At 56.8% G+C, this 27,916-nt stretch overlaps 1 protein-coding gene across 2 annotated transcripts; it reads left to right on the top strand.

The window, feature by feature from the left end:
- Positions 1–561: 561 nt before the first annotated feature.
- Positions 562–27,916, top strand: LOC111154335 (dematin actin binding protein). 2 transcript variants are annotated; one of them, XM_022513895.1, is made up of 16 exons: positions 562–683; positions 16,521–16,726; positions 17,007–17,081; positions 17,478–17,633; positions 18,555–18,599; positions 18,930–19,029; positions 19,411–19,467; positions 19,680–19,832; positions 20,456–20,580; positions 21,141–21,246; positions 25,562–25,626; positions 25,765–25,813; positions 25,996–26,003; positions 26,192–26,257; positions 26,539–26,619; positions 26,742–27,916. In XM_022513895.1, exons 2-16 carry the CDS (start codon positions 16,709–16,711, stop codon positions 26,853–26,855), a joined length of 1,218 nt encoding a protein of 405 aa, XP_022369603.1. In that variant the 5' UTR covers positions 562–683; positions 16,521–16,708; the 3' UTR covers positions 26,856–27,916. The 2 variants fall into 2 exon arrangements, with proteins under 2 accessions (XP_022369603.1, XP_022369595.1); XM_022513887.1 differs by lacking the exon at positions 562–683 and adding an exon at positions 8,405–8,540.

Raw genomic sequence — 27,916 nt, 5'->3', positions numbered from 1 at the left:
TCAGTCTGCTCCCAGCCTCCATATTCCTCCTGGCCAGACTGTAGGAAGGGACTTTTGTGTTTGTTTCAGGAAAAAAGAAAAGGGGGGAGAGAGAGAGAAAGAGAGAGAGAGAGATGGCCATTCTTCACATTCCACTACCCAGGCCTGCACCCCCATCCCCAATTTCGAGTCCCAGAATAAAACCATTTTCCTGCAAACGGGTTATCTGAAGGCGGGGTGGAGGGATCCAAGTCCCAAACCGCGGGGGTAACAACCTTGCCTCTCGGAGCGGCGCTGACCAGAACCCGGACAAGGCGCGCGGCAGGCCCATGGCCCGGGTCCGGGCGCGACCCGGCAGGTGGAGGGGCAGGTGGAGGGGCGGCGCGCGGGGCGCGAAGGGCAGTGCTGCCCGCAGGGGAAGCGGGGCGTGGGTGGCCCCGGGAAGGCCCCGCACCTCCGCCCGGCGCGAGGCTGGCAGCCCCGGGGCGGGCCCAAGGCCCGGGACCCACGGGCGCGCCCCTCCCTCCGCGCGGGCTCCGGTTTCCTGGCTGGCACGGCGCGCCCCGTGCTACCTGTTGGGGCGAAGCAAACCCAAGCCCTTGGGCGGGCGAGCCGCCGGGGCCGGGGCAAGAAGCCCGAGCGCCCGCCAGGGCGGCCGGAGGACGCCGCAGCCTCCTCGCCGGTAGCCGGATTGCTGTTTTCCGGTGAGGAGGGGGAGGGGAGGCCGGGGGATGGGGGAGGAGGGCTCGGCCGAGCGGAAGGGGGAGTGAGGGCGAGAATGCGTCCTCTTGTTCCCCGGGTCCCCGCAGGGGGCGGGGGCGGGGGCCACACCTGAGGGGAAGTCGCAATTAGAGGCGGCGGACTGGGCCGCGCGGCCCTGGGGGAAGGGGGGCCCGCGGCGGGCGGGTTAGGGGCCCGGCGCCCCCTCCCCCGCCCGGGCTTCTCGGGTGGGCTTTCCCAGACGCCTCCAGGTGTGCTTTTGGGGAGTGGAACTAAGAGGCCATAAAGGCTGCCTCTTTCCTCCTCTGCGCTGGCTTTTAATCTTGTAGAGGGGAAAGCCCTTCGCTAGCAGGCTCCCCGCCCCAGCCAGCTCTTCTGTCGTCGGACCCCCAGCCTCAGTTTCCCCTTCTTCTTCTTTCTGCAAAGCTATTAGAGGGAAGTGTTGTGGAGAGAGAGGGGAAAAGGATGAATAGACCTCCCTTCTCCCCGACTTTTCCCAAGAATGGCCTAAAAATAAGGGCCGATTGGGAAGTTGGGGAGGAGCCTGGTTCGGTCAAAATGGGAGGTGGGTGAAACAGCAGTCGGAGTCGGTGGGGGTTGGGGGTCCCTCGCCTCTCCTTCAGTGAGGACTGGAGCGATCTGACACCCCCAGCTCTGAGCAGGTTGAAGGCAGCAGCCAAGAGGGAGGTCCCCCAGGCCCCGGGACAGACATTCTCCCCCAGCTTGTCATAAGTGCTTTGCACCAGGTTGCTCTCCCCCCCACACACATCACAAAGAGCCTTAATCCTGGTGAAGACTGCGGGAGATGTGTTGGGGGTGGTTTTCTGGGGGTTGGGGGGTAGAGAGGGTGGTCCGGAGCCACAGCTGATAACGGGTGAGTTCAATGGGATTTTAAACACAGGGGCAACACCCAGCAATTACCTGAGGACAAAGGGTTGGGGCCCCCAGGTGTGGAGGTCTGGACTTGGGGGGCAGGGGTAGGAGGCTGGGAAGGAGGTGTGTTGGCGAGGGGGGCTCTTACAATCCTGCTGATTTCCGCAGGAATTTAAGACATTCTTTAAAACTCTAGACTGCCTCCCCCCAGCGGGCTTCTCAGACCCACCCCACCCTCCCTGGCTGGGTTAGAGACAGCTTCAAAGGTGGACCGGGGCCCTTTGTCTTGCCTCTGCTTTCTTCTCCGCCTTTCTCCTGCCTCTCCCTCCCTCTCTCTGACCTCCCCAGCACAGACAGGCCTCTGGGGGCCGGCTCCAGAAAGCCCTCACTGTTTCCTTTCTTGCTTTCTGAGGTGAAACCTGGTGAGGAGGGACTGAGAGTGGGCAGGGTGAGGGAGGAAGGCGGCCTCTGAGGCCAGTGCCATCTCAGAGTGACTCGCCTCGCCCCGCCCTGAGTCCCGAGCCCGGAGCCTAGCATGTCTGACGCCTGCTGGTGGCCTTGGGTCTCAGGCTTGGCTCTCTGAACCCTCTCACCACACCTTTTCGTGCCTCTGCCAAGTCCAGGCTCCATATCCAGAGGGCCTCTTCATACTCTGGGGAAGTCTGTTCTGCTCGTTCCCCCAAACTGGGGCTGATTTCAAAGATGCTGAAAGAAAGAGGCCAAAGGAATGGATCTCGGATCATGGAGTCTCGAGGGATTTAACATGGGTAGGGGAGGGAGAAGGCTTCCTTGAGGACCTCAGACCACCCCACAGCTGCCTGCAGCAATCCCAGCTGCTTCTAAGTGCCAGAAGTTTCTAAGCAAGTGTGCAAATGGGGGTGGACACCGTGGGGGAAGACTTAGGCCAGACGAGTGCATCCATCTCTGGGAGGATGTGACCAAGTGGAGGGAGGCGGCAGCAGGTGCCTCAGATCCTGTGCTGGTCAGGATTACCAAGACCTCCAGCTAAGAACAGCCCACATACAGATCTCCCCTCCTCTGTCCTGTCCTCCCAATAGCCAGATGGGGGGGGGATCCACTCATTTTCTAGTCCCCGCAAGCTGGCTTCTATTAAAGTCACTATACTGAGCCCCATCCCTCATACTTCAGTGGCCAGTGAGCTCCCTGGCCTCAGACCTAGGTGTCCTCTGCCTCACAGCCCTGGATCCCATGAAGGACTGTCCCTTTTTGAAGCTCTTTCCTACCTCTTCATTCTCTGTCACTGGGACCCTTCACTTCCAGGGCTCCTCTTCACAGAAACATTGCCTAAGATTTCTGCCTTTCTCTTCTCGCCTTGTTCTTCCTGCTGAGTCTCTCCTAGCAATGCAGCACGTCAGCCATCATCCCCTTGCACACCACTGCTTTCTCTCCCACACTCGGAAACTCTGCACCATTGCCAGACCTCGCTAGGGTCTGTCTCAGTTACTACAGTAGCTTTCCGAGTCCTGTCTCTGCCTCCCAACACCCCCACCCCCTCCAGGACATCACACATTTCGCTCACCCTACATCACCCTAAACCGCAGCTCTGCCCACATTTATGCGATCCCCAGTGGACTCCTTAGCTCCTGTACAACCCCACTCAGCCCTGTCCCTATGAGTCCCCTCCAGGGGCTGTGGCAAAACAGCAGCCCTTGCCATTCGGCCAGCACCCCGTGCTCATCTTTGAATATGAGGTTCCTGCTGTCCAGCACGCCTTTCTCCAGAATGCTTGCACACCGAGACCACTGCTGTCTGTTGTGCTCCGTACACCTGCCTCCTCTCTTGGGCTAGCAGTCGCCTGTGGTGCCACGGGCCTCTCTGGCTGCCCACTTGCCCTGGCCTTATGGCACATACCACAGCTTGTCCAGAACTGTCCTTATTCCTGCTTGTGGAATGGTTGTGCTAGAAAGCAAGTGCCTCAGACGTAGAAGTAGTCGGTGTTTGCCTCCCCCATAGTCCCCAGCACAGGGCGTTACACAACAAGTATTTATCGAGGGAATTAAACCAACTGAAGGTTGAGAAAGAAGCCCTTGGCCCAGTACCTTGCAGTCCCTCGAGATGGAGGCAGAATGAGAACCAGAATCCTGCCTCCACCCTCCATCCTTAGAGGGACTTGGGTGGGGACAGGTCCTAAGCAGTTAATCCAAATACTTATTTACTCCCTACAATGTACAAACACTGCGCTAGCCGTTCAGCAAACAAAAAAAGTGGACAAGATATTGTTTCATCCCCTGTCAAGATCTCAAGACACTTGAAATTTAAGGACTTCTGGAAATCTCTCTCTCAAACCTAAAAAGATAGCAAAGTGGCATTTGGTACATCCCAAAAGAGGGAAAAAGGAGACAGGAGCTATTGGAAATAAGGACACTGATAAACACGGAACTCCGGAGATGCTCCAGGCATATGTGAGGCATTCCCCCATATAACCCCTTCCTCAGGGGGTGACATTGTTCCCATATCATGTGTGAGCCAGCGCAGACTCAGAGAGATGAACTCATCTGTGGTCGAAGCTAGTGAGGGTTACCGTCTAGATTCTTGCCTTTTTTGATCACCTGAGTGGGATGGTCTCCACTTCCAGCCAGGCACGGTGGGTTCAGGGACGGGAGAGTGCATGGGGCCAGGGCTGGGGTTTGCATGATCTTAAGGATGAGCAAGATTTCAGGGGCGCCTGGGTGGCTCAGTCGGGGAAGTGTCCGACTCTTGATTTCGGCTCAGGTCAGGATCTCAGAGTCCTGAGATCCACATCAGGCTCCAAGCTCAGTGGGGCGTCTGCTTGAGATTGTCTCTGTCTCCCTCTCTTTCTCTCTCCCTCTGCCCCTCCCCCCACCTCTTACAAAATAAAAGAATGAGCAGGATTCCAGTCCGCAGAAAAGACAGGCAAGGGAAGATACTGACAGGGAAAACAGCATGAGAAAAAAGGCTTTGAGGCAGGAAGATGTGAGGCGTGTTCAGGGGAAGGTGAGCAGTCCATGGGTTTGGCTAGAATTGTAAGTTTGCCTGGAGGAGTGGCAGGGAAAGATTAGGTCACATTGTGGAAGGCTTTGTGGTAGCGTGGGCTTTGAGAAAGAGAGTGACCATGCAGTCGTGGTGTTGGGGTTTGGGGGGAGGCTGGTCTGGTGGCAGCGTGCTGGGAACTGAGGGTCTGGGGTCCCTAAGGCAGATGGCCCAGTGTACAGAGGTGGGGAGCGTGACTTCTGAACTCTTGAGAAAAGGTCTCTGCTAGTTCCTCCTCCTTCCTTTTATTCCTGTGGCCCAGTTCTTTGTCAGCTTTCCCTTCTCCTTAGGTGCCTAGGTGCCCTTAGTCAGCCTCCCCAGGAGTTAATGTTTAGATGGCCCAGGCATAGGGGAGAGTGTCTGGTGCTCCCAGCCCTAGCAGGCTGGCGCATGGGGCGGGGCGAGGGGCAATGGAGTGAGACTGAGAGAGCAGGGAAGCCTGTTGCCAGGCCTGGCGGAGGGGGCTGGCGGCAGGGCCAGAGTCCAGTCAGGACGTCCGACACCAGTGCTCTCGCTACAGAAAGGAGCCAAGAACTAGGTGTCTGGGCCCTGGGACTGCCTGCCTGAGAGGGACGCAAGGAGCCATCCTCAAGGCCTCCAGGCACTCCTGAGCTTAAAGGTATGCTGGTCCCCTCAGCTGCTGGGTATGGCCAAGTGGTGCCCAGGAAGCCTACCCTGGGTCCTGGACAAAAGGCACTGGTGTCCAGTGTTGCCTGCTTCTGGGGGAAAGATTTTGCCTCCCTTCTCATCCCAGCCTGAAGGGGAGGCAGGTAAGCGACTGGGCAGGGTCGTCCGCCTGCCCTGAGGAGTCTGGGGCCTTCTCAGGAGGAAGGGTCTGGTGGGCCAAGCAAGTCTCACTGTTGGCCAAGACCAGAGGGGACGTAGAGGGTAGAGGGGGCGCACGGCGGCGGGTGAGAGAAGGGTCTCCTGGCCTGGCTGTGCCCTCCCCATGGGCGGGTGGATACACACACACACACACACACACACACACACACACACACACACCCATCCCTCTCAGTTAAGGAATGACCTTGACAGCCAGCACACCTCAGGCCGACAGAGGGAGCCCTAACTCCGCAGTCGCCTTGTTCCAGGGCTGGCTGGAGGCAGACTTCCTGCGCAAGGTAGCCTTCCCACCCTGTGCAAGGGCATTCCTGTAGAGTGGGCAGCAGCGGGAATGGGCTTTGCAGGATTAGAAGACTCTCCTCTTGGTCAAGGGGAATGAGAGGGTTCAGGGCTAGGAGGAGGTGCTCAGAGAGAGCTGAGGTCAGATCGGGGGCAGAATTCTGGACCCGCAGCCTCATGTCCACCCCAGCCATGATCAGGGCCTCGCCTTCCTGCTGGAAGCCACCCTCTGACCCTTCAACAGAGGTCATCCCTCCCTGTTCCTATCGCTCTTCCCCAGCTGCACACCAAGCTTTCTGGAATGGGCGACACTGCCCAGGGCTGCCTCTGTCTGCAAGTCCAGCCTGCTATATGGCCCTGAATTAGGGCTGTCCTGAGGCCGCCCTCAGGGGCCAACCCCAGAGCCTCATGGAAGGGGTTAGGGGAGACTCAGTGAGAGCCCTAGCCCTGCAGCTCCCCCACCCCCACCCAAGGCAGCCCTCAGGCCGCCTCCCTCCATCACCGAAGAGGCAGTGGGAGCCACAGCCGCCTCCTCCCCCCTCCCTGCTGCTGCCGCGCGGCTGAGCCCGCAGGTTGTCTTGGCAACGGGAGGCGGAGAGGAGATGCGAGAAGGGATGGAGGTGTATGTCACCGAGGAAGCTGCCGAGCTCCTGCCCCACGCCCCAGGCCCCTGAAGGTACCGGAGAGCCCTCCCCTCCCCCTCTCCCTGCCCTCTCCCCTGGCTTCCCCCACTCTATCCGATGTGCTTCTTTCACAGAGAATGTTCCCCTCCTCCCCGCCCCAGCGACTCTTAGCCATTCCTCATGAGACACTTCATTCCAGGCCCCTGTCCACAGCTGTCCTTCCCCGGGACAGCTCATCCCAGCCCTACCTCTGGCCATCCTTGCACCAGAAGACAAATCTCCTGGGGTGAGGTCTGCTAGGGGGCGAGTGGGAGCAGGTCAGGAACCGCGGTAGTGGGAAAAATCAGGGGTCCTAACAGGCTGTGGTGGAAAAGCACCTGGTGCTTGGTCTCCCGGAAGGGTGGCAGGAGGTTGTGCACAACCGGCCGGGCGGGGTCGGGGCAGTGAGGGTGGGCTTGAAGGCAGGAAAGCGGAGAGGCTGGCTGAGACCCGGCTGGTTACCTATAAAGGCCTGGTTCCCCCTCCTCCAGGGCTTGGCCCCTCCTGCCACATCAAAGGTACACCCCCTCCCACATCAGGTCCTGACCTTATTCCCCCTAATTAAATGTTTCTTCCCAGGCTTTCTGGTTCTTTTCTACGGGGCCCTCTCCCCAGCCACTCCCCAGCAGCTAAGTCTGAATTCTTTCTAGCCTTCCCCAGCCATTCAGCTGCCTGCCTTCTTCATTTCTCCTTTCTCGCTGGAGCCCATCCTTCAGTATGCATTCATTTGTCTTCCACGACCCCAGACATCCTTCCCTTCCTGTCCCTACCTGTCCCCTTCCTGTCCCCTTTTCTTTGAGAAAGAGGTCTGGGGCACACTCTCACCTGTCCCCCTCAAACCCCTTCCCCTGTGATTTTCCATTCAGATACCCCAGAGCCCCCTCCCCAGATTCTACATTTCCCCAAGGACAGCTCATACCATCAGCTGACCGGCTGTGGGCAGCGGTTACCAGGGCAACAGCAAGGTCTGCCTAGGTAGGCAAGTCTGCTGTGAGGTGGAGAGGAGGCTGGGGCCATGGCCAGGGTCAGCGGGCTGGGCTCCCTGCCCTGCCCCCAGGGATCACAAATGAACCAGGCTCTGCTCTGAGCCCAGGGAGAAGCAAAGGGCCAATGGCAGGGTCCTGGATTGGTGAAGGTTTTCCCACTCAGGGAAGGCACATCCTGTAGTCCTATGCTGGGACTGGGCCATTACCTGGCAGGAAAATGCCCTCCCGATGCAGCTGCCCTGGCGAAAAATGGGGTCCTTCTCACAGTTCCCAGGGGCTCTGGGTGACCGAAGGGCCAGCCCAATCTCCCAGGCTGAGGACTGGGTTTCTCAGATCCTCCCACTCATGCCTCACCAGGAGGGGCCGAATCCTTCCTTGGATGACAGATTCAGGCATCTTTGCCCTCTCCCTGCCCCTGAGCATCTGTGCCCTCCAGCATCCCAGGGAGGCAGGGCCCCCAGAGATCCTCTGTGGCCGCTTTTGGGTTTTGAGGAGGAGACGCAGGTGCTGGGAGAAACCAGGTATCACCCCTGGGTTATCAGCAGAGCCCCCTTTGGCTCCGACCCCAACTCAAACTCTGGCAGTTTCTGAGGAGGCTTGAGGGGCTGTGTGTGTGTGTGTGCGCGTGCATGAGTATTGCAGGGCTGGGGCTATACGAAAGGGAAAAAGGCCAGCAGCTCGTCGCGCCTGCTTCCGATTCTGCTTCGTCATGATGCCTGGTTAATGCTACTCTTGTTCGAAATGGACTGAGCTGCAGCGAGCGAGGTGGAAGAGCAGACACACACAGACACACGCACAAACGCACACACCCTCCAGCCGGCTGCTATCAGCGGGAGGTGGGGAGGGTGCAGCCCTGGGAGCCAGCGGCCCGCCCCACCAGCGGCCCGCCCCACCAGCCAGACGCAGGCTCCACGCACCCGCTCCGGAGAAGCTGGGTGGGGACGAGGGGGTGGGGGCCCAGAGGGTAGGTCCCCTCCTGTGCCAGCTCCCCCCCCCCCCACCTACCCCAAGCCGGCTTTTTTTCCCTGTTATTTGTGCTCTGGGAAAGCACGGCTAGGTTCCTGGAAAAGACGCCTATTACCTTGACTCTTGAGAAAAAGCGGCGGCCCTGGGACCTGGGCCTGCGCCTACCCAGGCCAGCCTTGGGGCCTCAGAGCGTCTGGGCCACACTGTCTGGGAAGAGGTAGGTGCCAAGGTCTCCCATCCCTCCCTTCCCCTCTGTTGGCACTTTGGGCTGTGGGTGGTGGCAGGGATCCCCTGGGGGGGGGGTCAGCCGTGGCCCCTGTTCAGTGGGAGAACCGGTCCCGCCTGGCCAGCCCCTGGGACTAGCTGGGTCTGAGCTCCTCAAACCTGGTTTGAGGAAGGGGGCTGGGGTGTTCCGTACTGTCACCCCAGTACTCCCTTCACCTAGCTGTGTGGTGCAGAAGTCCAAGCGATGGGATGGAGGGGACAAGGGTGAGCAGGGGCACTGTTCTTTCTTTGCTGAATAACAGGGAGCGTGTGGGGGGGAGAACAGTCTCCCTCCCAGTGAGCCACAGATCTTGAGAGGCAAGCCAGACACACAGACAGACACCTGGATGCTGGTGGTGATGGGTGTGCTCCCTGTGGGGAGGTACCTGGGGAGCCCCTTTCTTGCTCTTGGCTGGCCAGGCTGTGGTTAGAGCGAAATGCAGACTGAGATTGGGGGGCAGGGCGTGGCCACAGGCCGACCGCTCGCTCCTGGCCACTGCTCGCTCCTGGGCCCTGCCACAGGAGTGCTGGAGGGGCTGGAGGGACTGGAGGGGCTGGAGGCTGAGCAGATGCTCAGGCCCGGAAGGACCCAGAGGCGCCCTCTTGCTGGCTATGCCCCTTGCTGGGCAGATGCGCTGCTAGGTGTTTCCCTCCCAGGGGACAGTGTTGCCGGGGCCTGGGAGTCAGGGGAACAGGGACAGGTGTAAGAGAAGGAAGGTGGCTGGGCTTTGGTAAATGGGGGGGCGGTGCTGTTGTGTGTGTTCCGGTACACGTGCCCAGCTCAGGGAAGGGGGTGTCAGCATGTGATACGGGTGGGTGTGGGCAGGGGGCCAGGGAGGCTCTGGGGATGGGTGTGAGTGGGTGTGAGCAGTGCCGTGTGTCACGGTGGGGAGGGGGGGCCCTGCTGGCAGAGTGGGGGCGTGATCTTGCGAGCGGGGCGCCTGGGTTCTGCAACTGTGTGTCAGCGTGGGCTCCTGTGTGGGGGTGCGGTGCTGTGTCCACGTGTGAGCTGCCGGCCTCTCCATATGCTGAACACTTAAGTCGTGCTGTTCACCTCAGGGTGCAGGTCTGTAGGGATTCCTCTTTTGGAGCTCACGTGTGTGCATGTGTGCGTGTGTGTGCATGTGCGTGTGTGCATATGTGTGTATGTGTGTACCAGAATAGGGATCCCCTCAGAGTTCAGAAAGCTGAATTTGGGACACAAGACCCTTGTGTCTTCTCTCTTGATCCAGCTTCTGCAAGGGACACCACAACCCACCAGCCGGACAGACTATAAATAGAGACCAGAGCACAAATGTTCTGAGGACCACTCGAGCCTGAGGGGCTGGGGGGAGCTTGGAAAGAGAGGCCTCTTCCTCTTCAGAGGGAAGGTAGAGAGAAAGGCTACAGAAACCCAAGAGAGATCTAGGAGAAACTGGGCAACAAGATGCATATTTGTGAGGTGGGGGAATGCAAGGGGGTGCCTGTGCCCAGGCCTGCTGCCCTCAGGAGCAAAGACCAGGCAGGGCTTGAGCAGGGGATTCTCGGACAGGGACCCAGACTCGGGGGCCCACCTGCCCCTGCCTGAGGCTCTATCAGAGTGTGAGAGGGTGCTGTGTAGTGGTGCCATTAGAGGAACCGCAACCCTCATCCTAGCAGACAGAGCAGGGCTTTAAAAAGGGGGATGGGGAGATGGAGAAAAGGGGAGAAAGGATTTAGGCTTCAGGGGTGCTCCACGAACCCCAGCTCAAAGCTAGGAGCCTTCCCCTTTTCTCCCACACCGTATAGGGGCAAGCATGAGTGCGTCCTACACACACACACACCCTCAGGCCTCCCCGGCTGCTGCTGGTCTGCCCCTGCCCGCCCTTCCCCGCTCTACCCTGGGATGAGATGCTGTTTTGGGAACTGGTGACCTAGCTGGATCCTGCCTTTATTTCTGGCATTGAACTGTTGCCACAGTAACTGTGGGGGTGGGGCCAGGAGCAGGACAGTGTGAAAGGGAAACAGAGCTGAGGGAGGAAAGATGAAGAAAGAGAAGAAAAGGGGAAGGGAAAGAAGAATTGGAGAAGGACCAGGGAGGAGGCAAGGCAGACGGTCCCACTGTGAGTGAAACTAGAGAAAAGGGAGAGGGGCAACGTTCCTGCCCACGCTGACCTCAGCCCACTTGGACAGCTCGTTTGCCTCATTTCATAACTCCCTTAGTGTCTGCACCGCCAGTGTCCAGCCTGGCCTGACCCCACCCGGGGGCACAAACCTCTCGGCTCCTTGTCCACAGGCCAGGCTGGGGAGCAGGGATCTGGGTGGCTCCACCATGTCGGCCAAGTTCAGACTGAAGTGGGATCTCCGGGGACACACTGAGAAGCATCCACTGGATTTGACCCGAGACAGGCCTGGGTCGGAATTCCAGCCCGACTTCTCTTTGAGTGGCCGTTGGCAAGTCCTCCTCTCAGCTGTGGTTCCTGGGCTCTAAGTGGGGAGGGCACTGGCCTGCCCTAAGGGTAGAGGGGATGCTTGAACATCCCCACCTAGTCGCTGGCACAGCGGGAGCCCCCGTGGGCTTAGGACAGGAGGCCCCCAGCGGTGGTTCTCCCCAACCAGGGAGCCAGGGTCAGTCCTACCTGGCGCTCCGCTCTTATCACCCCCAGCCTGAAGCCCAGAGGTTCTAGTCCTCTTGGACATGCAGATGCCAGGCAGGGGTGGGGGGTGTGTGAGGTGGGGCTGGGCTGGTGGCTCTGATAAGGCCCGCTGCTGGGGGGAGGGCGGGGGGTGGGGGTGCGGGGTGGAGATGGAGAAGCGAGGAGCCCCGCCTGTGAGGGGAGTGAACCGCCAGGAGGTCCTCTCCGCCACCGGGGCTTGCCTACCTCTACTGCCTTTCTCTCCCTTTCCTTCCACCCTGTCCTCCCTTCCTGCTGCATCCTGCCCTCTTGGTCTCTGTCCACCAGAGGCTGCTGGGACCTGGGCTGTGCCTTGTGCCTGTGTGACACAGGCAGGGTGTGTGTGTGACAAAGAGAGGGTCAGGACTGGGGAACAGGGAGGGGGGGTGTTGAGAGGGAAGGAGCTTTGGGAAGGGGGCTGCTCCAGGCAGGCGGGGGGGAGGGAGTTGCCTGCAAGATGGGATTAGAGAGAAGCCAAGAAAACCCTCTTTCCCTCCCTCTCTCCTTCCTTCCTCCTTCTCATTCTTCTCCGTCTCTCCCTCCTGAGAGAGAGAGAGGACACTCCACCCCGAATATTTCATCAGTAAGAACTTCACTTCTTAAGGCGAGCCCCAAACTCAAGTATGGCCCAGGGTCAGGGAGACCCTGAGGTTCAGGGGGCAGACCCAGCCCAGGGAACAGGCACGGGCTTGCAGACTGCTTTGGATAGGGTCTGGGGACCAGAGCAGAGACATCATTATTTCGAAGCCTGAATCTGTTTCTGAACAGCGCTGTCTGAAGGCAGTGTTTGCATACCTGTGAGTGTGGCTTCAGGGTGGGATTGTGCTCTGCTGTGACTTGGCTCATAGGGGTCCTTCCCCTCTCTCCTTCCCCGGGCAGTTCCTCTCTGATGCACAGTTGACATCCCACAGTACCCACCTGCCCTCCCCACCCACTGGTCCTCAAGGGGAGGGTGCCCCGGCCACCACCAGGCTCAGTCTGAGGCTCCAGAACACATCAAAACTCTCTTCTCCCTGGTGGCTCAGCCTCACTCCCACCCAACCTCATCTACTCTCCGCAGCCTCTGTCCCACCGACCTGTGAGATCTGCCTATGGCCTTCCCTGTCCCTTTTCCTGGGAAAATAAGGGCCTGGCCCAGGCTACACGGCCCTGTGTTGTTTCCCTTTTCTTTCCCTTTTCTGTCCTTCCAGGGAAGCCAAGTTTCCCTTCCCAAGCCCTTCCGGGACCGCATCCCACCCCCAGGGGACCCTTCTTCCTCTCCACTCTTCCCTCCCCACTGCCTGCAAGTGAGTTCCAGTCTCCCCTTTCCTTAAACACCTTCAGCCAATCAGACCTCCTCCGAAGCCACTCTCCGACCCCCCTCAGGCCCTTCTGCCCCACTCCCCTGCCTGTGTCGTAGCCAGGCCCACCCTGCAAGGAGGCCTCACTTTTCCTCTGGAAATGCTCCCAGAGGCCACCAACATGGAGAGCCATACTCCATCCAGCATGTCTCTCCTTGTCTGGCCACGGACTGGGCTTCATGGCTTTTCCTCAGCCCTTCCCTCCCACCCTCGCTCTCACCTGTCCGAACTCCCTGTGCTCAGAGGCACTAGACACACTCCCTGCTCCCAGGGAGCAGCCATCTTTTTTTCCTGGTCCCTTTTGTGCCATCTGTGATGATTTTTCTTCTAGTCCCCTAGGTGTTTCCTAGGATGCTGGTTTTGAACTTCTTTCCCTTGGTGACCTCATGTTCAGACCTCCTCTAGTCAGATGGCTCCTAAATTTCTCTTTCCAGTCCGCTCCTCCCTCAGCCTCCGCATCCTCCTGCTCGTCAGCGGTGCCCACCTCCACCTCAAGCGGGCACCAAGTGAGCTCACTGCTTCCCCTTCTTCTGCTCTGAGCCAGCCACCCACCTCTGTCCTGGGGGCTCTCCAGATGGAGTCTGTTTTGCACATTCTCCCTCTAGGATCTCTCCCATTGGCCTCTAGTCCATCTTGGGCCACACACGAGGGTCTGGGCCCTCACAAGTCCCTGCCAGAACTATTCCTGTAGCTTCCAGGCTGGTCTGTCCACGCTGCCCCTTCCTGTCCAGTCCTCTCTCCCAGCCACATTCATCATCTCAAAGCACTGCTTGGGTCTATCACTTAGTTGTTTGAAAGAAGTTTCTAAGCATTCTATGGCCTCTGTTGCCCACAAAATGCAATCGAAATCCCCTGGTCTGGGTTGGAGGCCTCCATAATCTGACCCCCAACCTCTTGCCCCACACAGATTTCAACCTCATGAGCTCTACAGTTCAGCCATATTTGCTGTTCCCTAGACAGACCCAGTGCTGCCCCCCACCCCCGGCCCCATGCTCCTACTTTTGCTCATGCTGCCTTCTCTTTCAAGAGTCCATTCTTTAGTTTTTTGCATGAACTCAAACTGGGCGTTCAAGGCATACCTCAAATACCTCCTGTAAGGAATATTTTTTTGATTTTCTCTTCTCAACACCCCAGCAGAAGTGATCCCTTGTCCTGTGACCTCTCACAGCTCCTTCTATTATCTTATCTGGCATATGTAATTTTCTGCTTTGCGTGGGAATTATCTACATATATGCCTCATTTCTGCAGGGACAGCTTGGCTCCCTTGCCTCATCTTTTTTTTCTCTATAAGACTTATCACAGAGCGTTGCCTATGGTTATTACAGAGTAGGAGCTCAGGAAGTATTTGGTGAATGGTTGGATAAAGCAAGATATGACTGGGTGGGTGGGTAGTTGACTGGTGGATGGATGGGTGAGTGGGTGGATGGATGGATGGATGGACGGATGGAGATGGATAGGTGGATAGACACGTGGATGAATGAGTGTTTGGCTGTAAAGCTAAGCCATGTAGATAGCTAGTTTGACAATGTCTATTAACACAGTAAAGATCAAGAATGCCTAGGTGACTTAGTCGTTTAAGCGTCTGCTTTTGGCTCAGGTCATGATCCCTGTGTCCTGGGATCAAGTCCCACATCGGCCTCCTTGCTCAGTGGGGATCCTGCTTCTCCCTCTACCTGCCACTCCCCGTTTGTGCTCTTTCTCTCTCTCTTTCTGGCAAACAAATAAAATCTTAAAAAAAAAAAAAACAGTAAAGATCAGAGAGAAGTGAAAGAGAGCTAACAGCTCTTTGAATGTATATTAGTGTTTATGCTGATCCTCAGACACCTAGTTATAAAAGCATTACAAAGGGAGAGCTAAGAAGGCCAGAGAAGGATAAAGCTCTGGAATGGAGTCTTTCCATGGGCACCAAATACCTAGTGTGACTCTGACAGCCAGGGACTTGTCTTGGAGAAGACTTGATTCTAGAATTCCAAAAAAACTTGAGAAATGTGGCAGATTTTCTTCTATCCCCACAATGCACCTGACACAGTACTAGCAACACAGTACTTGCTAGGCGCTTTGAACCATGCCAGTGCTGAAGTCATTTTCAGCTCCATGACTGTGGACAACTTTTTAACCTCTTTGAGCCTCAGTTTTCTCATCTGTAAATGGGTCTGCATTATAGGGATATTGGAGGGGATGAAACAAATCATCCTTTTAAACTGCTTATTAGGGGCCCCAGCTGGCTCAGTTGGTGGAGCATGTGACTCTTGGTCTTGGGGTTGTATGTTTGAGCCCCACATTGGGTGTAGAGATTACTTAAAAATAAAATCTTAAAAAAAAAAAAGTGCTTATCAAAGTACCTAGCATGAGCATTCAGAAAAGGATGGCAATTGCTTTGTTATTTTGCCCTCCAAAAGTTAGCCCTCATTCTGGTTAGTGAAAAAATATGTTCCTGCATTAGGCAACATATAATGAAGGGCTAAGTTATATGGGTCTGTTTTTCAGTTGCACTGGAATTCAGTGAAGGGCTATGAGAAGGACTAGCATAGCAGGGGAGGCCTCCCAGAGCAAGAGTATCCAGGATCCGGGAGATGAGGAGGTGGACAGAGAGTAGTGGGAGGGATGCGCAGAAGCAGGGAAGTGGGAGTGAGGGCTGCTCCTGCAGGTAGTTTTGGGGGTGGAGAGAGGGTGAGCCCAAGAATGGCCTGATACAAAGTAACAGGTGATAAGGTTGGGAGCACTAATGGCCATTACCCACTGTGGTAAAGACTGGCTATGGAATAGACATCAAAGTTCATTAGTCCTTGAAGAAAAAGAAATAATAATAGCTAATACTCTCCCTAGACTTGATAATGTTTTAAGCACTTTGCCTGTTATAACTTATCTAATACTCAGAGTCGCCCCAGGACAGAGATACTAGTACTGTCTTCCGTTTTATAGATGAGAAGCATGAGGCACAGAGAGAAGAAGTAACTTGCCCAGCGTCACAGAGAGTCCCACTGCCCCCACTGCTGGAAACCCAGCCAGCCATTCACTGAATGGTTATTGCATGATCAATCTGGGGGAGAGGGGAGGGAGGATTGCTAAAGGAATTGCCCGTGTGGCCCCAGGGAACTCATAATCTGCTGCAGCAGACAAGACCCAACTCTCTAGGAGAAACAAAGAGAGAGCAGTGCAGACAGGGGTGCTGTCTTGCCTTGAAGCAGCAGTGCAGAGGGCAACCCCAGCACAGGTGTCCTGAGAAGGCTGCGCCCTGCTGGGATGTGGCCTCCACCTCAAGTCACCTGTGTGCAAGTGGGACTGACTGCTGGACAGGGACAGGGATGTGGGGGGCTCTGGGCTCCCTCTGCTCTCCTCCCCCTTCTTCCCTGCAAGGAACAGGGACAGGGACACCGGGAATGTGGGCTCCCTCCCTCTCCCTCCAGCCTCCCCTCCCTTCTTCTCCCTGTCATCCCCCCACCCAGGACCTGACCGCTCATGCTAAGTCAGTTTGGCTCCATCCAGTCCTCATGGTCTGTCCACCTCATAGGCTCAGTAGGACCCTCTGGGCTATGAGACAGAGGGGAGCACAATGGCCAATGGATTGGGGGGTGGGGGGAGGGTCAGGGGCCAGCCCAGAGCCAGAGGGAGAAGCCTTGGCAAAGGCCAAGGGGAGTGAGAAGCTGGGCCTGAAACCCCGACTGCGGCCCCAGGACAGGGCAGGGCCCGGCAGGTGTGACATAGCAGAAATGCGGAGGCTGCACGGAACGGCTGACCCCTGCAGTCATTTCCTTTCCAGCCAGAGAACAATGGCTCAAAAACAAGTGCAGCCCCTCCGCTTTCCCGCCTCGCTGTCCAGACGCGCTGGCCCTCATGGGGCTGAGCGAATGGAAAGCCGCGATCCTGGAGGGCGCCGGCTCCCTTCCGCCCTGCTCTCCCGAGCTCCCAGAGGTCCGGGGCGCCACCGCGCTCACAGGCACGCTCTCCCTCCCCTCGCAGGCCCGGCGCTCCGTCAGCCGCCTGGAAAGTCACTGAGGGATGAGGACGCCACAGTCCGGCGGAACGCACTCCCTGCTCTCGTGGCCCGGAGCGCGCAGCGCCCAGGAGCCGGGCAGAGCCTGACGCCCTGTCGTCTCCCCTCACGCACGGGGCTCTGCGAGTGACCCGACCGGCCAGCTTCCTGCTGCATGGAACGGCTGCAGAAGGTGCGCGAGGGCCGCCCCCACGTCCGCGGGCGGTGGGCGGCCTGGGCAGCGGGTGGGGGCCGGCTTCCTCGCGGAGGGGCAGGTCGGGCGTCGACGGTGCCACCTGGTGGCTGCCCGCGGCGCCGCACCCCGCGTCCCCAGAGACCTAGGGAAGCCCTCCCCAGCCTCCAAACCCGCCCTCCCCCGCCTCCGCCCGGCCCTCCACCCGGTGGAGAGCCCTGCTCGCTCCGGCCCTGGCACGCACGCTCACTCCCACCCGCCCGCCTTTCACTCTCCCCAGCAACCACTGACCTCCCCTGGGAGCGTCAGCTCCTCCCGAGACTCCAGTGTTCCTGGCTCTCCCTCCAGCATCGTGGTGAGTACCTCTCGGCCACCAGCACCCTCAGGCAGGGACGAGGGAGTGGGGTGGGGAACGTGCTGGGCCGCTTCACCCAGAGCCTCCCAGACGACGGTTCTGCCGGGACTGGTAGGCAGAGAGAAGCCAGAAATCCAGAGAAGGTTCCCTACAGCCGGATTCTACTGGTCTGGTCCTGCCTCCTTTGTACCCAAAGTGCTAGGTGAAGGACCATCATTTTTTAAGGTGACTCTCTAGACCTTTAAAAATTCAAACAATAGAATTATTAACTAATAGGAGCTGGCATCTCAAATGGCTGCCCGTTTTCTTCCTGAGACATGGCAAGTCTAGCTTGTAAGGTCAGAATGCTAGTGAGGCCTTCAGCACGTCTGCTCCATTCCTGCCATTTCCCTTCAGGCCAAGATGGACAATCAGGTGCTGGGCTACAAAGACTTGGCTGCCATCCCCAAGGACAAGGCCATCCTGGACATAGAGCGGCCTGACCTCATGATCTATGAGCCCCACTTTACCTATTCTCTCCTGGAGCATGTGGAGCTGCCCAGAAGCCGGGAGGTGAGGGCTGGGAGGCTCCTCTTGGACGGGACTTGGGGGAAGGGCTCCCCCAGCCACACAGGGGAGGAGGCGGAATCCCTCTCCTGCTTCCTTTCCTGGCGGCCAGACTCCAAAACAAGAAAGGGAACTGTGGGCAGAAATCAACCAATGATCCGCCCAGTGTCAGTGGAGAGCCAGCAGAGACGGCTGGAGGCTGGAGGGTAGCTCCACGTGGAGAACAGGGGAGGCCACGTTTGAATGGCAGCCTCGCAGAGCAGGGGGTGAGGGGCCGTAGAGGAGAAGCATGGGAGTGCACAGAAAGACCAAACTGGCCCGAAGCCCCCAGGAACCCTGGACTGGGAGGCTGGAAGTCCTAGCTGAGTGACCATGGGAAGGCGTGGTGTCAGTTTCCCCTCCCGTAAAATAGAGGTGATACTTCCACCCACCCTTCGTGCTGGGGATGGAAGTGCCAGAGGTAACCCACGGCAGCTGCTTTGGAAACTATTCCAGAAAGGGGTTGTGGCACCGCTGAGCTAGGAGCCGGAGGCAGGCTTGAGGGGGGAGACTTGACCGCCTGGCAGGGAGCCCAGACTCCATCCTGGATGCGCATGGCTCTTGGCCCTTCCCCTGAGTGCTAGGCTCCTAGTATGGGGCCAGAGCCACCTCCAGCTGGCCTGAGGACCACAAGCACACTGCGCAAGATCCGTGCCTTCTCTGCGCCTGCAGAGGAAGAGAGGACTCTGCCCAGGAGAGCACTAAGAGGGAGAAGGCTGGAGGGCCAGTGCTGGGAACTGGCAAGGACTGAGAGAGAAGATGCGGCTCCAAGATTTGCCAGACACGGGTGCAGAGTTGGGTGGGGGATGAGGCAGTCCCTCCAGGGTTCTAGGGCTGAGGATTTACCCCTACCCTTGTGGCTCTGACCAGCCTCCTCTCCATCCGCAGCGCTCACTGTCACCCAAATCCACATCCCCCCCACCATCCCCAGAGGTGAGTCTGCCCCACACCTAACACTTGCCCAGCTCCCCACCCCCACACATATGCAGGGCCCGCAGGATGACCTCATCCTGTCGCCGACCAGCTCTGGGGCCATCTGTCTGTCTGACCCAGGACCTCATTTAGCCCTTTTGCCCTGGGTCGGACACCACCAGCAGGTCGAGTCCTTGGACACCCTTCCTCTGCCCTGGGGTTGGGGGCTCGTGGGCTGCTAGGGTGGGGGGTCAGAAATGGTGGAGTGAGGTGAAGCAGTGTCTCCATGGGCTGGAGAGGGTTAGGGTGGGGGACCTGGGAGCTTCAGCCAACCGCACTTCTGCTCTGCAGGTGTGGGCGGAGAGCCGGTCCCCTGGAACCATCTCTCAGGCTTCAGCCCCAAGAACCACTGGGACCCCCCGGACCCCGCTACCCCATTTCCACCATCCGGGTAGGTTTTATGGTGGGGTGGGGCACCCTTCCCCTAGGACCTCTTTTTCCTACAGGCACCCAAGCTTCTTATTCTCAGACCCCACTCTCTGGGGTATAGGCTTACCCCAGAATGGCCAGACCTCCTCTTGCCAGGACCACAGGCAGAACTCCCCAAAATGATGGGCCCTGTTGTGCCTTTGCTCCCACCCAACAAGAAAAGTGTGAAAAGCCCCAGCCCCTTGAGGGACAGCTCCAGAAACTCCAGTTCTGTCTTGGCTCTGGGCAGGAGCCCCTGAGTTTCCTTGCCTTCTCCCATCCCATTTGTGCCCTTCTCCTCAATGAGCCAGCCTCACCCACCATCAGCATATCCTTCTCATCGGCTCTTGCTCCCTGTCCACAGAGACCACCCGCCCAGATTCCAACATCTACAAGAAGCCACCCATCTACAAGCAGAGAGGTGAGGGCTCCCTTCCCTGAGCTGGGCTGGGAGGCCGTGGGAGAAAAGCCGTCCATAACAGCACATAACCTCTGCCCAGTGCCCTTTGTTGTGCCCTGTTTTCACACACATGGTGCCACAGGTATGACCAGGACAGGTGAAGGAGTCGGGAGCTACCGTGGGCTGAAGTGGCCTGACTTGGGGTGGGGACTTACCCTGGCCTCCACCCGCAGAGTCCACAGCAGGCAGCCCTCAGAGCAAGCACCTCATCGAGGACCTCATCATCGAGTCCTCCAAGTTCCCTGCAGCCCAGCCGCCCGACCCCAACCAGCCGGCCAAGATTGAAACCGACTATTGGCCATGCCCCCCGTCGCTGGCGGTCGTGGGTAGGAGACCTTGCTGGAGAGGGGAGGGGAGGCCCGGGACACAGCCTCATAGTCTGCGTTGAAGCTCCACGAGCCCACCTTCTCTCCACTGCCACCCTCTGTCCTTCATGACCCTCGTGGCCCTTCGCTATTCCCTGCCTTCCTCTAGCTCTTGGTGTACGTGGTCCTGCTTGTTGGTCTTCCCCTCCCTTTCCATTCACTTACTGGACCACTCAGCAGACATTGACCAAACGTCTGCATCCTGGGCTCTGGGATTGGAGGTCATGTGACTGTGTGTTGCCTACTCAGCTTTACCAGAAGGCTAGAGAACATTACTTTTATTTTTTCTTTAAGGCTTTTATTGCTTTATTGAAAGAGAGTGAGAGAGAGCACAGCAGGGAGGAGAGGGAGAAGCAGGCTCCCCGCTGAGCAGGGAGCCCAATGTGGGGCTCGATCCCAGGACCCCCCAGATCATGAGCCGAGCCAAAGGCAGATGCCCAACTGACTGAGCCATCCAGGCACCCCTCCTTTTATTTTTTACAAAGTAATCTGTAGTGTTCTCTTGAAGGGGCAGCCCAGCGCCTGATAAATGCTTGGTGAGTGAATGGCTGATTGATGAGCCTGCTTGTGCCTGTGTTCCCTAGAGACAGAATGGAGGAAGCGAAAGGCATCTCGGAGGGGGGCAGAGGAAGAGGAAGAGGAGGAAGATGATGACTCCGGGGAGGAGATGAAGGCTCTCAGGGAGCGTCAGCGAGAGGAACTCAGTAAGGTAGCATCTCGCTTCACCCCAGCCACCCTGCCCATATCTTCTTGGCGACAAAAGTCCCAGGTCTCTAGCTGTTCTGTTCTGAATGGTTTTGTACCTGAAGAAAATCCTTGTAGGAACATGAGGAATTCCGCTTCTTCCCGGGACATCGGGTTGCTGCTGCTGAAGGGACACCAGGACCTCACGCTGCTTTGGGGGAACACTAGTTAACTTAGGGTTAAGGGAAAGAAAAGAGTGCCTCCCTCCCAGTGCCAGGCTTCAGAAGGCTAAGTTCAGGGAAGAGGAGCAAGAACAGCAGGAGAGAGGGTGTCAGGAGTCATGGAAAGGCCACGAGAGTGCCTGGGGCTGTTGCTCTGGGAGAGTGACCTGGGACGCAGAGGCCACTCAGATGCAGCCCTGACTCCTTGTTCTCGGGGGTAGCCAGACCTAGCGTGGCAGTGCTTCAGACCAGAGTGACAGGCCCCACAGGCTCCAGGGCACAAGCCAGCGGCTCGGGAATGCAGGTATCCGGTTCCGATGGAGGTAAGAACTGAGTACGGAAGTCTTCTTTTCTCTTTCTCCAGGTTACTTCCAACTTGGGAAAGATGATCTTGAAAGAAGAGATGGAAAAGTCCTTGCCTATCCGGAGGAAAACCCGCTCTCTGCCTGACAGGACACCCTTTCATACCTGTGAGTGCCACAGCTGGGGCCCCGAATCACGTGGCCAGACCTCGAGGCCAGAACCACAGGGTCTGAGTCCGTCTATCATATGGGGGTACAGGAGACAGAAGGTTCTGTCACTGGCATGTCAAGGCCCTCACGCTCTCCTCAGGGCAAGGATACCAATCGTGGAATAAGACTAGGTGATAAAAGTATAATAGTATCAGCTAAAGCAGAATGAGCAAATTTTGTTTCATTGACAAAACATTTATTGAGTGTCTAACGTATGCTGGACACGGGATTATAAAGAGTCAAAAGATATATTCTCTTCAGACACTGAGGACAGCATGGGAGCAGAGGCAAGGAACAGGAAACGTCCTGGTCCACTTACAGGCCTGCAGGAGCCTGCAGTTCCAGAACCCAGAGTGTGCCTTGGGGTGACGGATCAGCCAGAGACGGGGTGGCCTGGGCTTTGGGTATTATACGTCCATCGCTGGAATCTAGCCCGAACTTCCCCAGAGCTGCAGCAGAAGGAGGGAGATGTGAGAACCCAAGCTGAAACTCTGAGGCCTATGAAAGCCTAGCCTCAGAGTCAAGCCCCACTCCTGTTGGTCAGAGCAGCTCAGTGGGCAGCCTCCACTCGGGGGAGGGGAGAGGCATTCCAGTGCCTGATGAAGGCAGTGGCTCAAAGGCACACAGGCTGGGAGAGAACAGGCAGGCCATCTTCGGAGACACTCCACCACATTTTCCAAGGGGCTGGGTAAGGGCTAAAGCTATGCTGAGGCCCAGAGAAGGGCTGTGGGCTTAAGAAACATATAGGAGATGGAGTCAGCCGGACTAAGTGGCTGATTGGATGTGGGGAGAGAGCCGAGTGGGGGGTCTTGGCTTGGGTGCTGGGTGGGGACAAACCTGGAACTGAGGTGATGAGGGAGTGGGTCTTGGGGGAAGGATGAAGGGACCGGTTTGGGACATGCTGGGCTTGAAGCACATGTAGGTGGGAGCCGGATCTTAACTGAGCCGGAAGCTTGCAGGGTGAGGTGAGTCTTCAGCTTGTGTAAGACCTTGAGAGAAAATGGGATTGTGCAGAGAAGAGAGGGAAGGGAGGATGGCTGTGCCCTGGAGCCCGCCCCACCACCTGCCCCCAAGCAGGATTCAGGATGCGAGAGGCCATCTTCCGGCCTCGAAATGCCTCTTGCTCTTCGGGCTGGGGACTTGGGTCCAAGAGTGGGTACCAGGAGAAGCTGAGGCCTGCAGGGACGGGGAGCTGGTCGATCCAGGGTTAGGGTTGCATGAGGCAGGCCCTGAGGGAGGAGGGGCCGGGGGCCTGCTGACCGCGGAGCGAAACTCAGGGACATGGGTAGAGATCAAGACCTTGGAGGTCCCCACGATCCTGATGAATGGATGTGCTGGGAGTGAGGTAAGGGGAAGCTGCAAACAAGGAAAGGTGTGGTACAGTGGCTGCAAAGTGGGATTCCCGGGCTTCAGATGTCAAGGTGCTGGAGTTGTAGACAAGACCCCGGGGATGGCCATTTAAGGGGCTGCCTCAACGGGGGGTGCAGGTGGAGGCCACCGGAGTGGGGGATTCAAGGAGCCGTAAGGGCCATATGTGCACGGACATCCACAGGGACACTGAGTCCCCAGGATGATGCTTCAGTATGAGTGGGAAGAGTTACAATAGGGCCTTCTTATAGGATATAGAATAGTGAAGGCCTGAAGAAAGAGGCAGGTGGAGAGATGCCCCGAAGGTGGGATTCAATCTTCATGTTCCACCAGATTTTGCTATTCAGTCAGAATTAGCCTTTCAACTTCCATTTTGGCCTGACAAAGTGGAAGAGCCAAATGTCTACTTCCTCATCGTCTTTGGCATCCCTGAACTTGTATGTGATGGTGATCATGTGATTGCACAGGTTACGGTCATATCTAATCCACCTAAACAAGTTCAGACTGTTTTCTTAAGATTTTTAAATTTACTTACTAGAGAGAGAGAGAGAGAATGCGTATGTGTATAAGCAGGGGGAGGGGCAGAGAGAGAGAAAATCCCAAGTAGACTCTGCACTGAGCCCGGAGCCCAAGGTGGGGCTCGATCTCAGGACCCTGAGACATGACCTACCTGAGCAGAAATCATGTCGGACACTTAACGCACTGAGCCACTCAGGGGCCCTCAACAATTTCAGAATTATGAACAGGCATGTCATTCTGACTTCGTAGTAACATTGAAATGGTCACTTTCAAACATAAATAAGCTTTCTAAAAGTAATTTGAAGGAGGCATGTGTGGCTCAGCCATTAAGCGTCTGCCTTCGGCTCAGGTCATGATCCTGGGGTCCTGGGATCGAGCCCTGCTTCAGGCTCCCTGCTCAGTGGGCAGCCTGCTTTTCCCTCTCCCACTCCCTCTGCTTGTGTTCCCTCTCTCTCTGTCTCTCTCTGTCAAATAAATAAATAAAATCTTTGAAAATAAATAAGAGTAATTTGAAGTAAAATCTTACGTGCTTTGTAGGTTGAAATTCTATCAGTCACTTGAAATGTAAATGTTTACTTATTCTCAGGAAAGGGAAATGCTGGGGTGCTTGGGTGGTTCAGACCGTTAAGTATCTGCCTTCAACGTCCCAGCATCCTGGGATCAAGGTTCACTTCAGGCTCTCTGCTCAGCAGGAAATCTACTTCCTCTCTCTCTGCCCCTCCCCCTGCTTGTACGAGCTCTCTCTGTCTCTTTCTCTCTCTCTCTCTCTAATAAATACAAAAGTGAAATACTTCAGGGGCGCCTGGATGGCTCAGTGGGTTAAGGTCTGCCTTTGGCTCAGGGTTATGGTCTCAGGGTCCTGGGATCGAGTTCTGCCTCAGGCTCTCTGCTCAGCGGGGAGCCTGCTTCCCCTCTCTGGGCCTGCCTCTCTGCCTACTTGTGATCTCTGTCAAATAAATAAATAAATAAATAATCTTTTTTTAAAAAAAGTGAAATACTTCAATAATGACTGATCTTTGTAGAAACAGATAATTTCCTGTACAAAAGTAAGAAGTATTAAAAAAAAAGTATTAAGAAAAGAAAAACAAGTTCCTCAAGACACATTTTGTTCTCACAAAACTTCCAAACAACAGCTTTTAAAAGAATGTTTTAAGAAGACAATTTCTTACAGTTTTGAATCTATCAAACAAAAATGTTTGTCGGGGTGCCTGGCTGGCTTAGTTGGAGGAGTGTGTGACTAGTGATCTTGGGGTCATGAGTTCGAGCCTTTCATTGGCTATAGAAATTACTTACTTAAATAATTAAGTACACCTTAAAAAGCTTTATCAGAATGATTGCCATAGAATGCCAATGGTTTCTAGCATTTGGACATGGAAGAGTCTTGAGATCTGGCCAAACTAAGAATATTAATTATAAAGTTCTTTTTTAGGAAAACCTAGTAACTGAAAGCCAGTTTTCTTGAGTTACAGTCTGCCGTGCAAGAAAGCTAAGCGCTACCATGAAATGTGTGAGTTGAAAGTGACATCTGATCTTGCAAATGGGAAGTTTACGTATATAATTTTAAGTCAGCTTTACAGGCGCCATGGGGTTTGAACTCGCAACCCTGAGATCAAGAGTCCTGTGCTGTGCGGACGGAGCCAACCAGGCTCCCCACAGATGTGCTGCACAGTGGCTGCTGGTACAGTCTAGCAGCTCACAGTGCGGGGAGTGGGGTGGGGGGGAAACGATCATTTCTGTATTGTAGTATCAAACATCTGAAATTTGATCACTAGTATTGCTAATGATAAGATTGTAATGGTTCTAATTATTTTGACTAAATTTCAGATACATTTTTGTAGCTCTGAGTTTCATTTTAGGATGGTGATCCTCTGGCCATCATTGATCTATCAATTCTAACACTCGGGCGTTACACCCAGATGTGTGTGTATGTGTGTGTGTGTGTGTGTGTGTGTGTGTGTGTGTGTGTGTGTGTGTGTGTGTGTGTGTGTGTATTTATTTTTAAAGATTTTATTTATTAGAGAGAGAGCACAAGCAGTGGGGAGGACAGAGGGAGAGGGAGAAGCAGACTCCCCACGGAACAGGGAGCCCTATGCGGGTCTCAATCTCAGGACCCTGGGATCATGACCTGAGCCAAAGTCAGATGCTCAACCAACAGATTCATTCAGGCGTCCCCAGATGTGTACTTAGTGAGACAGTTCAGAGCCGAGAGCACAGGGCACTTGTGGAAGGTAATGGGCATTAGCCAGAAGCCAACAGGGCCCCCCCCAGGACCCCCCAGGCCTATGCTTCACCACCTTGCCTCTGGCAGGGGAGGCCAGGGAGGCAGCCCTCTCAAGAATGATGGTCAGAACAAAGGCACTGAACAGGCCCTCTTGCTCTCTCCCAGCCTTGCACGCAGGAACATCGAAGTCATCTTCTCTCCCCGCCTATGGCAGGACCACGCTGAGCCGGGTAAGATCACAGAGGAAGACCACAGACTGCAAGGGAAGTGTGCCGTTGGGTGCCTTGGAGGGACTGAGCTACTGGGGCGTCCTGGGGGGCAGTGCGGAGTTCCCCAGCTTCCTTCTGACCCCTTCATGTCCTTTCTAGCTACAGTCCACAGACTTCAGCCCCTCTGGGAGTGAGACTGGAAGCCCAGGTGAGAGGCAGGGACCCCCCCATGTCAGGCGAGCCGGGAAAGGGGCCCCAACAGGCCCCAGGGTAGCCCGCGGCTGTGATGTGGGCAGGGCTGTGGCTGGAGGTTGGGGAGGCGGTGCTGGCAGGTTTGGAGGCCTGCTGACCTCAGAGCTGCCTCCGGACAGTGACTCTTCTCTCCTGCAGGCCTGCAGGTGAGCTCCTTCTGGAGGGGAGCACGCGGAGCAGCAGAAGCCACAGACGGGTGACGGGAGTGTTGGGGGGGGAGGTGTGGGGCCACAGAGCTGCATGGTAAAGACATGAGAAGCCCCGAGAAGCCCCGGGTAAGGCTGGGGAGGTCTCCCTGCCCCACTCTGGCTCACTGCGGCTTTGGTCTCCCCAGAACGGAGAGGGCCAGAGGGGGAGGATGGACCGGGGGAACTCCCTGCCCTGTGTGCTGGAGCAGAAGGTGAGGGGCAGGGGCAGGGGCAGAGCCAGGGGTGGTGGGCAGGGGACAGAACCGTCTGCAGTGGGGGCGGGCCAGCCAGCTGGTGGGGAGAAGCCAGGGAAGCGAATGCACTAAGGGGTCAGTGATGGGAGGGCAGCAGGGAAGTTGGGGGGAGATGGTTGGCAAAAATGGCGTGGGCCCCAGTGGCCCTTACAGGCTGATAGGCAGCCCAGGGAATTGAGGGGGGTTACACTGACAGGAGGCTCTATGGGCCTAAGGCTGCCCCCTCCCCTCTCCCCCAGATCTATCCCTACGAAATGCTTATGGTGACCAATAAAGGGAGGACCAAGTTGCCTCCAGGTGTGGACCGGATGAGGCTTGAGGTATGCAGAGGAAATGGATGGGAGAGTCCAGGGCCCTCTCTGTCTGAGTGCTCCCTTAGTCACCTGGCCCTGCCCGCCCCGAGCCCCTGTCCCTAAGCTACCTCGGGGTGTCCCCTTTCCAGAGACACCTGTCAGCCGAGGACTTCTCAAGGGTATTCTCCATGTCTCCTGAAGAGTTTAGCAAGCTGGCCCTGTGGAAGCGGAATGAACTCAAGAAAAAGGCTTCTCTCTTCTGATCACCCTTCCCACTCTGTGACTGATGCTCTCCCCTGCTGCTTCGGGGCTCTGGAGCTGGGGCCGCTAGACCCCAAGGCATCATCTCTTAAGGGAGCAGGTTGCGGGGGGGACAGAGGTAGGGTTGGCTCCATCCCCCAGCTGAGGGGGAGCCAAGACCTCTGCAGGGCCGGGGTTGTAGGACTTGAACTCGCTTCCTCACAAGGAGCCAGGGGCCCCTTTCCCTCCCCACTGGCCCTCACGGCACAGGGCAAACCCCGTCTGGAGCCCAGCACACACAGAGATAATGTTTGCACCCTCTCCCACCCCACCCCCACAGGAGAGTCCCCCCAAGAGAGTAAGGAGAAGGGAAGGCAGCACCTAGTGGGCAGATGTGTTGGCCATCTTGACCAGTGGGTGGGTAGAACCCTTGGGCCTCCTGGGAGGAGGGTGATGGTGAGAAGCAGCTGGGCAGGCAGGGAGAGCCGCGGGACTCCGTGTGCACCCAGGCACGCCTCCTCACCTCCCCTTGGACAGCCTCCTCTGCACCTGGGCCTCTAGCTTCTCCGACTCTTAGCAGGAGCGACTTGAGCTCAGCCTCTAGCAATGAGGTCACCCTGTCCTCCAGCTCACCCTGTTATCTCCTCACGACCCCTAAGCTTCAAAGCCTCTTGCTCCAGCCCTGTGGCTTCCCCAGAAGCCTTGGCTTAGAGTGGGGATTCGGCAGAACCCCGGCCCACCGTCAGCCTCCAGGCAAAGTCAGCTAGACTTCCAGCACCCAGTCCTGGGCAGAACCCAGGCCTCCAGGCGCTCTTGGATGGATCATGAGGCCAGGCTGAGTGTCCTGGCCACCAGGTCCTGCCCACTCCCATGCACCCCCACCACGCTGTCTAAAGAATGTAATTTATTGGGGCACCCCCCAGCTGCTTTCTCTCCTAACTCTCTGTCCTACCTTAATCACACTCCCAGCTTCTCTTCTCTACAGATACATATGTGTATATAATTATATATATATTTTTGCCTGGGTCTGGGTTTTGTTCCTGCCCAGACCCTGGCATCCCTTTCCACTGTGTGTGTGTGTGTG

Source organism: Enhydra lutris, unplaced genomic scaffold (assembly GCF_002288905.1).
Source record: "Enhydra lutris kenyoni isolate GAN:26980312 unplaced genomic scaffold, ASM228890v2 scaffoldscaffold3, whole genome shotgun sequence".
NCBI lineage: Eukaryota > Metazoa > Chordata > Mammalia > Carnivora > Mustelidae > Enhydra > Enhydra lutris.
The sequence above is the reverse complement of the archived record's forward strand: the minus strand, read 5'-3'. Positions and strand labels throughout refer to the sequence as shown.